Source organism: Nyctibius grandis, chromosome 3 (assembly GCF_013368605.1).
Source record: "Nyctibius grandis isolate bNycGra1 chromosome 3, bNycGra1.pri, whole genome shotgun sequence".
Taxonomy (NCBI): Eukaryota; Metazoa; Chordata; class Aves; order Nyctibiiformes; family Nyctibiidae; genus Nyctibius; species Nyctibius grandis.
The window spans coordinates 59,043,575-59,059,451 of record NC_090660.1 but is presented as its reverse complement, the minus strand read 5'-3'; the positions used below and the strand labels follow the sequence as shown (position 1 = coordinate 59,059,451).

The 15,877-nt window shown below is 43.2% G+C and overlaps 1 protein-coding gene across 1 annotated transcript in view; it reads left to right on the top strand.

Moving 5' to 3' along the window:
* Positions 1 to 4,436: 4,436 nt before the first annotated feature.
* The window catches only part of ROCK1 (Rho associated coiled-coil containing protein kinase 1), a 100,488-nt gene continuing 89,047 nt past the window's right edge, over positions 4,437 to 15,877 (top strand). Inside the window, 1 exon segment of the mRNA XM_068396182.1 lies at positions 4,437 to 5,608. Coding sequence (XP_068252283.1) covers positions 5,516 to 5,608 — 93 coding nt within the window. The 5' untranslated portion in view covers positions 4,437 to 5,515.

The window sequence follows — 15,877 nt, the reverse complement described above, 5'->3', positions numbered from 1 at the left end:
CGTCATTTCTATTCTATTCTGTTTTGATTCTATTCTAGTTCCTACGTTTTGCCTCATCCTGGAAGAACCAAGATGCCTTTTCTCAGTGTACTAAATGATATGACGAATATCCGTCACATTTCTTTGCTTTCTCTCTCCTATTGGTAGAGCATTTTAGTTTGTTCACTACTCAGAGCACCTTGCACCTTGAGCTTACAGTCTATAATTCCTTAAGGAGATTTTTCAGTGCATAGCTGAGCCCCCAAGGGAGGTGAGGGGGCTGCACTGCAATCAGCAATGTGACTGTGGCTTTAAATCGGCCACCGACAGCCACCAGAACTCACCACCTAACACAGCAGGGGTTTTTTTCCGATTTTGCAAGTACACTGAGATCAACGCTGGTGTGACTTTATCATTACCTAAAGTCAGTTCAGATATGTCTGCATGAGCAGCCATCATTCCTTGCCTGAAGTAGGGAGCTCCTGCAAAAGGCCTTTCTGTTGCACAGATGAGTTTAGCAATGGTAAAATGTTCTACCCAGAAATTTGTTGACCACAGTCTTCATCTCAGAGCTTCGAGCAATACTGGCCTGTGAGATGAAGTGTCCAGAGGACTAGAGCTGAGGGAAACCTGAGCCAGTTTTGTATGGCAAAGAAAGAGAGGGTGGTAGACCAAAGGCAGGCTTAACGTAATGTGATTTAACTGTTCTAGGTTTCATGTTGACTAAATAGGAAGTTGAATGTGGACGTAGATCATGCATTACTAACGTGGCCTAATATGGTGAATAGGATATAGTCTCTTTTCTGCCTTGTGTAACTCTTCTGAAGTCAGTAGTTACATCAGAAACTCGCGTATCCTAGCCTTTTCTCTCATTCTGAGAGTGTACACCTTTTAAAGATGCACACTCAGTGACCTAAAAAATCTTGATGGTCTTTGACTTTATTACAAGCTCTTTCACTTCATCTTTCTTAGCTTTTTCACGAGAGGATGGGGGTAACAGTACCTGCTCAGAGAGGGCCCAGCTCACATTGCCAAGTATTCCACTGCTCTTGTGTTCTTGCTGTTTGCTCATTTCCTGAAACGGGCACTACTGAAACCTGTTATGATGCATAGTCTTACTACTGTAATGTACAAGAATACTATCATCTGCACGATAATGCTATTACATGTACTTATAAGTATGGTATAATGTTTTAGAGGAAGCCAATGTAGCAATTCTACAGTTTACTGATTTTCTGTATTTAATAGAAAATTGCAATCTCTGACAATCAGCTTGTCAGTGTCGATTTGTTATGTTTGTACCACACTAAAAGCAAAAGCATTTAAATATCTTATAAAATAAGCAAAACAACATGGATATGAGGACTATGATTGCTGTTTTGTTAAGGATATTCAATTCGCTTGTTTATTAAGTGTGGACATGAGCTTACATAGAGACACTACATGCTTTTGAAGAGAGAAAAAAATATCTTTCAGGCTTGCACGCTTGATCAGCTCAATGTTATCAGATGATAATATATGTGAGTAATTTCCATTTCATTCAACAAAAGCTAGCTAAATTCCAAAATATATGACACAACAAATGCAGGAAGAAGAAATTACCCATTTTTAGTTTATTTGTTATCAGGAAGAAAAAACAAACAAAACCATCGTGTTCAATGCCCTGATGGGTTACATAGGATGGAACTTCATATGATTTCTAAGTGGCCAATGCTAGAAATATGCAAGTTCCTAATCACATAGATACAAACAGTCTGACTGAAGTTCATGAAAATGTGCTTCAAGATCCAAGCACGTGAATGGGCATTCACTGGGTAAGAAACTGTAACGTTACACTCTTGAGTTACAACGTGAGCACTCTATCACACCGGACACTTAACCCATACCTGCTTTTAAACTTAGAATTTATTTTCCTTTTCGCTCTTTGTAGCCAAAGCCTCCCTTTTACATTTTCAAAGCAGTGCTCAGAGTTTCCTAGACAGCTGGGTGAAGTACCTCCCGCACAAATTCTATTCGAGACAGACAGACAAGCACTTACTCCACCATAGTCGTGAGAAAAGCCCAGTCTGACAGACATGTTTGAAACACACTGAGTTTGCACACAGCTGAACACAAACACAGCAGCTTCGCTCACCACGAACACTGGAAGAGGTACTCAGGTGTGCTGTCCTTGTGGTAAGATCATTCACTAGCAAATAAATGTGTGTCTGGGCCTGTCCGATGCCCAGCTCTCGTATCTCTGTGAATTCTCTAAGTTGCAAAGCAAATAGGATGGTGCTTCTCTCCACTTACTGTGTTGAAGCTGGGCTGCTGTAAAAAAAGTGATGCAAGATGCAAAGGGCAAGCGAGAGTTAAAACTCACGTCGGTTTGTTGCAGCGAGGCCTGGAGAGGATGGAAGAAGTTTTGCATTTCCAGGACTACCTATATACTTTCCTATAGACATTGGATAAAACACATAAGCAGCATCTGGAGCACAGCTCAGGACTTGTATCACTACAGGGTGATCCTGCACGCTGAGCTGCAGATTCAGGCTTCTTCTTCCTTACTCCATTACAGGCCTCATGAATTTTGCATTCTTTACAGCTAGGTGCTTTGAATCACCCTGCTGAGGACTGCCATCATCCTTGTGTACGTTTTAATGCCTAAACCAGGTGCCCAAGAGCACTGTGAATTAGGCTCTGTATCTCCAATGATGATTTTCGTCTTGTTTAATATGAGGACTGTAAGAAGCATTTTCTTTGTATTTTAAGAATTACTTGCTGCATCATATATGAAATGATCCCAAGCCTATACCCTGCAACTTACGGACTGCATGAGATGTTCTCTTTGGACTGTGGTTGTTGAAATGGAACATCTGCATTTCCAAGAGCGACCAAACCCTCCAAATCAAAGGGCTGTGGTAACAGCCAGCACAAAACGAGTGAAAGTAAACACGAGTGTAGTGCTGTTGTAGCATGTATTTTTGCTTTAACCGTACATACTTCTCATTAGAAAACAAAAACAAAGGTGCAGGCAGCTGTGGACAAGAAAAAGCAAACTGTACAATCCCATTTCTTTCTTACTCTGAATAAAGCAAGACAGCAAATAGTGAATATCCAGGACTGAACAGCTCAAATGCCCTAGCACTTGGATATAGAGAATTTGTTTCTTAACCATGACTTTGAAAATAACTCATAGTGCTAGTGATTGAAGTTTGCTACTGGCAACTGTTCAGTGACCAGAGATTAATGACTTGACGTTCTCTACATAATTTTTAGTGATCTTTGTAAAAATGCCATTGCCATTTCTGGAACTGCGGTGGAAGTCAAAGAGCTGAACCAGTACAGCGGCCTCTGCCCAGCATTATCCGAAATCATTACTTTACTGGAGTTTCCTCATTTGAAGAAACGGTCCCTGCTGGAGTCTGGGAGTAAGGTTTAAACTGGAAACACCAAGACACGCTGCACGGGTTACATGTCTAACGCTGCATCTCTCTGTTCTTTCCAAGTTAAGTGTGCTACCTCACACATGGCTCTTGTCAGGACATAAACTAGAATGCTCCGGACTCCTGGTTCTGGGGCAGGTGGCCTCTCCTTCCTCAGGCACACAGGATCGCAGAGTGGCTGCGGCTGGAAGGGACTTCTGGAGGTCAGCTTCTCCAGCCCCGTCCCGCTCACGCAGGGCCACCTAGATTTGAAGATCTCCGACGATGGAGACCCCGGAAGCTCCCAGGGCGCCCCGAGCTGGGTGACCCTCACAAGCTGGCAGGCACCTGTCCCCTCCCAGCAGCGAGCAGAGGCCCGTGTTGTGCAGCGCTCGCCCGCCTGCCGGCAGAGCCGGGCCCGCGGCGGAGGCGGGGCCCCGTCCGCGCAGTTTCCCGCAGAGGAAGGAGCGGGCAGCTCTCAGGCGCTTTCAGTGAGCCGGGGCGGACGGACGGTGGACAACGTCCTCCCCCGCCACGCCGCCGGCGCTGCCCGACCCCTGACTGGAACGGCCGCTTCCCGCCGGGACGCCGGCCCGTCGCTCCGCACACCCCTCCGCCTGGCCACGGGGGGGGGCACACAGACAACGGGTACGAGGGGCGCGCTTCGCCCCGCTCCCAGAAGAGCCCGGCGCAGCTGCCGCTGCCGCCGCCAGGCTGTCAAACCCGCCCCGCCCCCACCGGAGCCGCGGCCGTTTCATATGCGGCGTCCTCCCGCCGTGTCCAGCCGCGGCCGCTCGGCGCGCACCGCCCACCCGCTCCCGCCGCCGCCGCCCCTCCCGCCCTTTCCGTCCCGGGCCTGGCGGGTGCGGCGCGCGCGCGCCCCCTCGGACCGCTGGGCGGCGGCGCGGCGGGCGGCAGGGGAAGGACAGGAGCGCGGCGGCCGCGCGCCCCCGCCGCGCGCACATACCTTCCGCCTCCTTCCCCTCACTGCCCGTGCCGGAGCCGTCCCCTCCGCGCATGCGCTCTGCGCCTCCGTCACAGCCGCCTCTCGCCACCCCCGCCCCGACTGTTCAAACAGGAAGGCGGACATGTTGGTGTCTTTCGCAGGTTTCCTCACAGCCGCCGCGGCCGGACCTTGCGCTCTCCCCTCCCCTTAAGCCACCTCCTTCCCTCCTCCCTCTCACGCTGCGATCCTGAAGTGGTCCGGGCTGCCGTTCCCTACGTGAGGCGGAGGAACGGGGAGGGGGGGCGCGGAGCCGGCGTTGGCAGCGGCGGGAGGCAGCGAGGAGGAGAAGAGAGGAAGAAAGATGCTGTTGCCGTCGCTCCACCGTTGAAGTGACTCGTCCCCTGCCCGCGGGGGGCACTCGCAGCGGCGGCCGGAGCGGCCCGTGCGCGCAGCTGGCAGCCCTGCGCTGCCCGCCCGCCCGGAGCAGGCAGGGCACAGCCGAGGAGAGGGGCAGCCTCTCCCCCCGGCCCGCCCGGGCTCCCTCGCTGTGTGCCCATGGAAGGACCAACCCCACGGTGCTGAGACACGCCGCCGAGAGGATTTTCCTGCGGTTTTTTTCCCCTCTCACTTTTGCCTTGTTGGTGTGCCTGCAAGCTTTTGCCTTTTTTCTTTTTTTTTTTTTTCTTTTCTGTTGTTGCTTTTTCTTCTGGTTTTCTGGAAAGAGCTGCCCTTCGGAACCTGGCACCGACCTGCCGCCTCTCCTGCAGGGCGAGGAGGAGGAACCGCTACGCTGGCTCCCAGGGCGGCTTCCCCGGCTGGGAAAATGAGGTTGCTGAGACGCTGGGGCCCGAGTAGAGGAGGGAGGGAGAGGAAACCTGCTGCTGCAGAGTTGTGAGCAGCCCAGGAAAGTGCGTGCGTGCGTGAAGGAGGGGGGAGAAGCAGCCTCGTCCCCCCCCCCCCTCCGCCGCGGACTCTCCTTCGGCTTTCTCTCCCCTCGGCGGGGCAGCGTGGGGGACTTGCCTCAGAGACTTCAGTGATTGAAGGGATTTTGCAGGAAGCGCTCCCCAGCCTGGTATAGGCTCTGTGGTTTCTCTTTTGTGCTCGTTTGTTCCTGTTTTTTTACTTTTTCATTATTTTTAACCTTACTTTGCTCTGGAATAAGGGAAGCTTTTTTATCTCCGGAAACATGTCGACGGGAGAAAGTTTTGAGTCTCGGTTTGAAAAAATCGACGTGACTTTGAAGGACCCCAAATCCGAAGTGAACGTGGACTGTTTGCTGGTGAGTAAGGAGCGCCGATGGGCCCCCGGTCCCGTCTGCCCGAATTTCTTACCCTGTGGGACCGAATCTCCCACTCCCGGCTGAGTCACCACCCTGCTTAACTCCGCACTAGTGTTTTGTTTACTCAGCGTTGAGCTGAGGGTGCGTGAATGTCTCCGTGCAGGGAGAGCGCCTTTCATGCCAAGGAGGCGCCCGCCCGGTCCTGCCTCAAAACTTGTCATCTCTCTCGCTTCATGAACCTTTCTTTTCCTCACCGACTGTCGTAAGGGGCGGTGGACACTTTGTACAAACGCGTAATTCGTGGGTGCCAGTCCTGTGTGTAGGCAGAAGACTGTAAATAGCTTTGATATTCCAATTCCCTCTTCAACAGCTCTTTTTATTTTAAGAGTGAGGTCTTCTTACGTTGTGGTTAAGCACTGCGGCACTGACTTCAGCCTGTTTAGCGTAGACGTTTGCAAATGCTAACTACTGACGTGTAAAACAGCCCTAAGACTGATATGGCCTTACAGGTGGGGAAGTAGTCATGGCAGGGGTTTAAATGCATTTTAAACTAGTTGGTGTGCTAGGCCTGGGATAGAGGGCTGCTTGCTAAGTGTTTCCCTGCTTGGTCATACCTGATGGTTACCTAGATCTCTCTAGTGCTGTCCGTGTTGTAATTGCATCATAAGAAAGCAAACCATAACACTTTCTGACATAAAACCAACATCATTTGGTAGCTGCTTGACAAAAATGGATGATATTTTAGTTCTGGTTATGAAAAGTATCTCAACAAAGTGTATGCCAAATCCAACCAATTTGGGAGGTAGCTGGGTACTTTGGTATGCCTAGAGATGCCCTTAAATAGTAGCAAATTGTAATTTGTGCTTTTATGCTGAAGTAGAGAATTTCTTTTCTTTGTAGTAAGTGATAAAAGTTTTTTAGTGTATTTTTTTTCCCCCTGACTTTCTGTTGTCAGAGAGGAGAACGAGTAAATTGAATTTGTTCCTAGTATGAACTCTGACATTTGGTGTTGGGGGGAAGGGAGGTGTGGGGGTGGAGATAGCTCTCAGTAGTCATTCTTCATCTTCTGCTGCATGGCTCTTAGTGGAAAGCTCACTTGAGCATAAGGTGATGGAGAAGTGAGAAGAACCTAATGAAAGAATCTGTACAAGTTCATCATGATGTGTACTCTGTTTAGCTTATTACTGATTTGCAAGCTTCTGAAATGTTGACAGGTCAAACCTACATCCCTGGATAACAGCAGAGCCTTGTGGACATTGCTGCCACAAGGGAAAATAGCACTGCATCTTCCAGTTAAGTTGCTGCTTTTAATCTAGTTTACACATCTGTCGTCTTAGAACCACAGCTAATGAGAAGAGCTCTAATGCTTAGGATACACTGTGTTAATTTTTGTCACTCAAGACTACTGTCAAATCCTACATTTTTACACCCAGCTTCTATTGACAGATGTCAAGAGTATGGATCCAATTAAGAGTCCAGAGTTTTATGTTAACCATGACTCAATTTGTTAGGATGTGCTTTAATGCTGGCCGTACTGTGGGGACCTTCTTGCAGTGATAGTAAGGAGGTTGCAGGTATCGAACGTGCAGCTGATAGTACCTTTAACTGTATTCCTTCACCTTTTGATCAGTGTAAGGATTTGCCCCTTTTCAGTTATCTTAGTTGTGATTTGGAGCTAAGATGTAGTCAGTTTGGAAATGAACTTGTTGGGATGCTTCCTGTCATGCTTGTGTGAAGTTTTAGAACATGTGTTTGCATCTCAGATCTTAAGAATGTCCTTTAAAGTGAGAATTTTTTAGGAATCTTCTGAGATTTTTGGGTATACCTTTGCGTATTCTTTTAAAGGCAGTTTCTTATGGTGTAGTCATCAGAATTATGTTGTCTTTTTTTTTAGCTGGCCCTAGTTACAGATACTATTCTCTTAAACTAATACCATTTAAAAACCAAAGTGCTGCTTCTGAAGACATCAGTTAGTAGGTTAACTTTGTGTTTGGTCACTGTATCGCTCTCTCTGCTGGCTGGACTTTTACTTAGTTTCATATCTGTCATCTGGATTGGTTTTCGGGCTCTTTTGTATAGAATTTAAGTATCTAACCCTTTCTAAAGAGTTTTAAGTATTTTACACCAGTTCTTAGTGTGATGATCCACACTACAAGCATCGTTCTTGGCCCAAGGTATTATTTATATATCAAATCCCTTGTAATCTATGTGGATATGTTTTTAAGGAAGAAATGCTTAGGTATAGGTGTAATTGATCTGCACTTATAATATTTTCTAAGATGAACACCCCATTCCCCTCTCCCCAGACCCTGGTTAAAGAGGGAAACTTGTCAGTGTCTAGGCTTGGTACCCTTGAAAATAAAATATTTTTTTTTTTATGATCAGACTTCACAAAAAAATCCTTTTTTATAAAACCTTTTAAATCTTACAACCTTTTTCTTTTGAGTAAAGTTGTGAATTGATGTTACTTATAATTGTTTTCACTTCTCCTGAGCAAAGCTGTTAGCTAACTGTGTGTATCTGAGTGGTAATATATGAATAACTGATACACAGACACTTTAAATTCGGCATCAGATATTCTATACCTGTAGGCTTAAAATGCTGGAGTTCCCTTAGTTTCAAGAAATGCATTTGTTTTGACTGTGCAAAGAAAAGTCTCAGCAATGCCCTTGGCTTCTCTTAGGATGGTTTTATCCTCCTTAGCTTTACTTCATTTTGCTGCTATCCTTACTCTTCTCCATCAGTTTGTAGCCCCTGTAGACTAAAAGGCAGGCATGGAATAACCTTTAGTCAGTTTTGTACCCATTTTGTTTTTTGTGAACATCATAAACTAGGTTCTGTATGCTAGAAGGATTCTAAATTTGTATGTGAAGTGGTATGAAAACACTAAAAGAAGATTGGGGGTGGGCGCTGATATGAAGGAAGGTGCGTTAGTGTTTCAGGAAGGTGTGGGAGAAGACTGCGGACAACAGAGCAGGCGGAAAAGACAGAGGACTGTGTAACTTCAGTTTACATGCTGCAGGAAGGAAATTCATAAAGCTGAAGTGCAGGAGAGAGATGTGTTTATTTTTCCTGTTTTCTCTTATGCAACTGTAATAAAAACAGAGAAAACTGACTAACTTGCAACTGTAACTAAATTTGTTTATTTCTTTGGGGCTTCCATGCAGTTGATTTAGTACTAGGCTGGGAAAACATAGATAGGCTGCCTTTTCTGATGAGCCATGAGGAGGCTAAAGCCCAAGTTCTGTGTAAAGCATGTGCCACAGCATAATGTACTGCTTTATCTCAAAATATCAGATGCTAGGAATTCTACGGTCCTAAAAAGATCTAATAAGACTGTCAAGGCTGTGTCACAAGGTAGTCACACTCTAGGGTGTGCAATGATCAGATACTGGGGAATACCATAGGTGTGCTAAGTAGAGCCAAAGGCAATGTAAGTAACTAGCTATTAACTTGAGCTTAAGTGTCTCATTAATGATATTAAGCAGTGGAAAGTAGTATTCAATGAGCATACTTCTACAACAATTTTGGAATAAAAACAGATTTCTTATTCTTCTGTGTTTCTTCCTAAATCCCTGGGTTTTATGGGCTTCCAGTTTTTGGAGAGTGGGGAGGGAAGGGTGTAACAGGTGAATGGATGTGGGACATCTTGACCTGAAGCTGCCTATGCTTTTGATTCAAAAATAACTAATAAATTTTCATGAAAATGCTGCTTGGCACTCTCTCTGCTATGATAATAACTCAGAAAGTCTTTTCATGTTTTATGTAGACACTTGAGTAACTCAGTTGTTCAAGTACTTAGACAATTACTTGAGTTGATTTTTAAAACTTCAGACTTTTGATGGTCTTAATCTTCAAAGATGTCAAATGTTTCACTGGTTCAGCAGTTTGGCTTCAAATTAACTGACAACAGTAAACACTGCATATGACAAACTTGTTTTATCTAGTCTCAAGAGGTTTCCATTTTTGGTGCACCAAATATACACAAGTACAGAGATTGATTCACCTGTTTTCCTAGGTCTATTGTCTATTTGATATTCAGCTAGATGAATTCATGTTCATCAGTCTTGCATAGGAAAAGGTAAGAAGATCTCATCCTCTTTGGGTTTTGGAGTTCTAAATCTCTGTTGTCACTAGACCTTTTTTCCCCTTCTGCTTAACTTTTCAGAAAGCACTCCTGAAGACCTTGTGGTTAGGGATTTGGTAAATAAATTTAAAAAAATAAAAGCAAAGAAAATAACTCAAAGTACCTTTAGTTCAGAAGTTCTTATCTATCAAAATAACTGTCGCACGTTAACTATGCTCTTAGAATCTGAGTGATAAAATGCTAGAGAAACTTAGTATCTGAGATGCTTACTTGTTTGCTGAAGAAGCTCATGCATAGAAAAAGCAGAGTTGGTACATTTGCAGAGTGTCAACTTCAGAATGCTGTAAGTTGTCTGAAGGTAGTTCAAAGTAAGGGGAAATGTCACGATTGACTAAATCTCCTTGGACGCGTTTCTGCCGTTCTTTAGATCCAAGTGAGAGGTCCTGCGCTTGAGTTGGGCCAGTCACCAGTATCAGTACAGACTGGGTGTTGAATGGATTGAGAGCAACCCTGTGGAGAAGGACTTGGGGATATTCTGAGAGAATATCTGAATATCTCTCTCTTCTGACAGAGACTTTTTACTAGGGCCTGTAGTGACAAGGCAAGGGTCAACGATTTTAAACTGAAAGAGAGTAGATTTAAATTGGACATAAGAAGGAAGTTTTTTACTATGAGGGCGGTAAGATGCTGGAAGAGGTAGCCCAGAGAGATTGTGGATGCCCCATCCCTGGAAGTATTAAAGGTCAGGCTGGACAGGGCTTTGAGCAGTCTGATCTAGTGAAAGATGTCCTTGCCCATGGCCGTGGTGGTTGGAACTAGGTGATCTTTAAAGGTCCCTTCCAACCCAAACCGTTCTGTGATTCTGTAGTTAGATCTAAAATAAGACTTCTGGCTGACCTAGAAATATAATTCTGTGTCTTCAAGTTACCATATTCAAGCTTTATATATAAAACTGATTATAATTGCAGGTTAATATTGCCTGCTCCTCACTAAGAATTATGAAATATATAGGATGATGTGAAATAACGACAAAACGTGTAACTTGGTATGTTAATCCAAGGTAAAATGCCAACTTTAAGTTGGCTTTGGACATGCAGTAACTTGGTGGGTTCTCATTTTAGGTTGCACCCATTAGAAGACTTTTTTAATGTTATATAAATGTCTAGAGACTTATCAGTAGAGATGGTGGGGCTGTCAAAATGTTAGCATTTGATTCACAGTGTATGGCAAGTTTTATACAGGAATAACAGATAACTTAGCCCATTTGTCTGCTCATGAAACTAGAGGCTGTAGGAATGTAATGATTTGGGTTTTTCCCGTAAAAAGTTTAATCAAGAATGATAATAGGAAGTTGATGTTAAGACATGTTTCAACAAGAGGAATTGGAAAAAAAACCCTCAAAACTGTGTAGTAGCTTATAAGTGCTCTTATCAAGTAAAAATATTTGTAAACAATGTTCTTTTCCCTGGCAACTGCAGAGTGTTTTGTTTTTTTTGGGGGAGGTGGGAAGGAAGAGGGAAACACCTGGAATTTGTTTGTTGGGCAAATTGAAAATCAACCTGTTGGTCTGTAATTCTTTGACTTTGAGGACAGTGATAGCTTCAGGAGCCACTCATTGGGAACTTAATAAATATTTAGAAGCACTGTGAGCAGATGATATTGGTAGCCTCACAGTTGCTGTTAGCAGAGTTCCCTAGGGCATACTTTAGTACTACATAAAAAGCTTTTTTAGGTCTCTTACCAAGGAATACTGAGATGTTTGTTTCGATACAGGATGTTTATCTTCAATTTGAGAGGTCCCAAAACATGTAATTAAAAACTTCTATTTTTTTGTGGATGTTGCTTGATGCTATTTATTGAAACTCCTTTGTCATCAAGAAGTTGCAGTTCCAAATGGAGAACTTCCTTCTTTGAGAACAAAATTAGAGAACAGTTGAAAACTATTCTGGCTTTGCATTAATTTGACCAGTCATTCAAGCAGCAATAAAGGCAGGATGACGAGACAATATTGGTAAAACTGTAAGCACTATGCAGACAACACCCAGTTATAGCTCACTTAAAACGAATGCAGATAATACCATCATTTAGTTTTCTCAGTAGTCTGCTGAAATAGACACCTGAATTAACAGTGGTTTGGACAAGAGCTGAAACTTGATCTTTGTGAAGAAGGAAAGTGGTTTGGAGCTCTTGTTGTCCATAGTGTTTTGCTCTGCTGAGACAATTGGATCTCCTGTAGTGTAAACTCTAGTCAGGTTTCTTCTTGGGCTTTTCAGTATTGATGGATATCCAGACAACATCAGCAGAGTATAATGTGCTGTGGTGCATCTTTAGTGACAGTGGTCTAGAGACTGTCTAGATGAGAAGCAGTTGCTTGGTCTGGTTGGCTACCCGTGTTGCTAGGGGAGATCCAGCACGGGATCTGTACCAGCTTCTAACTGGAGCACAGGTCAAAGTCTATTCTGATACTCAAAATCTTGTGAAGGATTGGCTTTAACTAACTGAAAGATTGCCACTCCCTGTCAATATTTATACAATACAAACTGTCATGGGGACAGTACTTAGGATCTCTTTATTAATTCATCCTGATTTAAATCCAAATGATGATTTCTTTATTTCAGCTTCCCCTCTTAAATTTCCTGTATGCATTCATTTTTCTGTTTTTTATAGAGTTGAGAAATATGTGAAAGTTTTCTTGTTTTTTCAGTTGCATGGTCTGAGACGATGCAGAGACCTGATGCTTGGAAATCTCTGTAGAAAACACTACACAAACTAAGGCTTTATTTTGGTCTGTAGGTTGGAGCTACCTAAATGTGTTTCTAGCTTGTGTGTCTGGGCTACAGAACTTAAAATTGATCTGGAAACACAAGTGGAATACATACTTGTTTTTTTTTCCTACAGATCTTCATGAGTCATATTATTAACTTTAAAAAATATAACTAAGAAATCCTTGAATTCTAATAGTTATGCAAATATTGAGTAATTATGTTCTTATCTTTTTTCTCTTAAAAGCTGCATAATATTCAGATAGTGCTGGATTGTATTCAGATGTATTAAATTCTAAGGTATGAATATATTCAGAGGAAAACTGATACTTCCTGATAAAAGTCTATTGGTGTTACATATCCACATATAAAATGCATTAATATGAGATGGCTGTTTTCCCATGTAGTCAATGACTGCTATGAAAATACTGTTTCTATGGAGGCTGGGATTCTTTTTTAGCAAATAAATAATGGCCAAAAAAATGCCCTGACTACACAAAATTAAGTATGTCATCTGGAATGTACTTTCCAAAGAAGAGGAGGCCAGAAGCTTTTCCTGACATCTGGAGATTTCAGCTAGGAAATTTTTCTCTGTCTTGTGGTTGGGGAAGTTATGTTTTTCAGAAGATGGTTAGTAGTACTTGTATTACAGACGTAATGGTTATTTCAAATGGGAAAACGTGAAGGAAGGATGGTCAGGACATTCGTCTCATACTGGCTGCTGATAGATGATGCTACACTTACTATTCCAAGGAAATGGGGATCTTGTGATAAAACCAGGTTCTTTATTTTATGTCTATATTTTAGTTAGAAGCTTCTAAAGAAAGCTCAAAAATTTGTTCCTTCTCTCTAAGTCAGTTACTTTGGAAGATGATTTGGAAGTCTGCCTTTTTAATATTTAATACCATGTGCACAGTGAAAATAGTATTTCATTGAGTACAAGTGATCATTATTTCACAGAATGATTGAGACCGGAAGGGACCTCTGGAGGTCATCTTGTCTCATCCCCCCTGCTCTGGCAGGGCCACCTAGAGCAGGATGGCTTTTGAATATCTCAAAGGAGATAGACTCCACAACCTCTCTGGGCAACTTGTAATTTTCCACTTCTGAGCAGTGGATTTACTGGGTTGATGCTTCATAGCGGAGAATAAAATTCACCGAAACTAAATAGAAAAGTAATCAGTACTCATTTTGCATTTATTTGCAGAGTTCTCGAAGTGTTTTGGCCTTCTTAACTTGGTCAGTAAGCCTCTTTGTAGCTCAGATAATTTTCTTCTGAAAGGCATCTGCCACAGAAGACCAGAAGGAACTTCCTGCATGGAGCCAATTGCAGATTTGGAAATTCTAAGCATAAGGGTTCGTATCTGAGGGGAAAGTTGCTGTGAATTTGTAAGCTCATTACATTTAATTTGTGGTGGAGTTGAAACAGATTAGATGTAGAATTTTTCTGTTGGAGGAAAAGAAAGAGTTAATGTCTTGCTCTGATGTCCACTTTGCACTCCAGTAGTGCCACTTAGTTTTTCATGATTCTCAGCCTTGGTAGCATGGTGTTTTCTGTATCTGTGTGTGTACATCATTCTCCTTCTGACATGCAGTGAGGGTGGTTCGGTAGGACTTCCTTATTGGCATGGGGATGTGGAAGACTTTTTGATACTGATGGGGCAGGAACCTGTCCCTGGGGGATAGGTGAAGAGGGAGAAGAGGCTGCCTGTGATAGAAGATAAAGTGCAAGGTGTCAGTACAACAAGCACCATCTTCCTGGAGTATGGATTACAGAGTCCGGCATGTTAATTCCACGACTGAGATCTAGGAGCACCTTTGACTACAAGTGTGGAGTAACTCTATGTTAAGGTACTTAGGAGGGGAGAAAGCCTCTCCAGCCAGGAGTTGATAGAGTAGGAGTAGATGGGGAAGGTCCTTCAGGGAGGAGCGAGACTGAAGGTAGGACAGTGAGTTTGCCCTGGTTATACTTGCCCCATGCCTTTTCACAGATACCAGGTTGTGCAGAACAATACCAGGCAGGACATGAAGCTGTAGTTGAAAATAGAGGTAATACTGGTGCCTCTTAACTTTGTCTTGATATTATGCACTGCTGTCAGTGCTAGAGGTGGAATCATAGAATTTCCTCATGAGCCCTTTGTTCTGAAATCTTACTATACCAATATGTTATTATCCTAATCTCTTATAAAGTAGCTTTGATTGTAGGCATGCAAAGAATCCTGTTAGTATTAAGCTGAAAGAATTTACTCTCCCCTTGTAAAGAGGAAAGGTTCTTCTGCCATGTTGATCTACCTAGCTTGTTTATTGCTCTAATACATCTTCTGTGAGCTGCTGTCCTCTTCCTTAAACTCCAGCTACTACTAAGTTCATTGACAATTAAACAATTGCCAACATACCAATGATATGGTTTGTGGTGGTCTTGGGACCATTCAAACCTGCTATTACATGCTATATATCCTCTTTTGTAGGAATACAGGGCCACAAATGGTGCCAGCCAAATGATAGACTTATTAGGACTTGAAGTTTTTGCTCTGCTAGTATTGGCAACAATCGTTACGGCTTTTGAAACAGGCTATTGTTGCCAACACTAGCAGAGCAAAGATGGTGACGGAAATAACGAAATGCCCATTAAGGGTGATAAAGTGAAAGCTGCCCTGTTGATGTGATTGTGTGTTTTGTTGGGTTGGTTTTTTGGTTGTGGGTGTGTGTTTTGTTTAGTTTTGTTTTGAAGTACACTGAATTTGGAATTGGAGATGTCATTAAGAAGTTAGGCTCTCTCTATAGAGAATATATCAGTATGCTTCCTGGAAGAGCTTTTGTGTTCTTTTACTAAAATGTTTGTGGCTATTTTCATCCTTTCTCATACCGCACAAACTGTTTTGTGCATGTGGTTTCTGGACGTAGCATGACCTTAAAGTGTTTGTAGATGCTGTTGGCTTGTAAAATCAGACTGTTGGAGAAGTCTTCAGAACTAGTGATGCTGTGGTTCTGAAACAAGCTCTGAAGAGTCTTGTTAGGAAGACCATATTCAGGAGAATTCTGGGTTATTTATCTAAAGAATAGAGTTGTAACACAAAGAAGTAATTTGCACACTCAGAGCTGTTCATTGGTTCCACTTGGCAGATTGGATTGGAGTAAGGAAAGGACTAAAAGTCTCTTTTGCTTTTAGTTCTTGATGAGTGTAAGGTCAGAGGTGTCTTTTGACGTTTTCTCCTATTGTTGCTTTTCTGTTCAAAAATGCGTTCAGGCTCTCATAACATAGCTTTTATCCTTCTTAATGCAATGTATACATAATACTGTTTTCGTCAGTAGTTTGGACTTGAGATATAATCAGAGATGCCATTTAGAGGAAAAATTGGAGTGTTATGATACTGATGCCGCTGGAGCTGCTTCGATTCTGGGACTGCAACTGTAAATGAT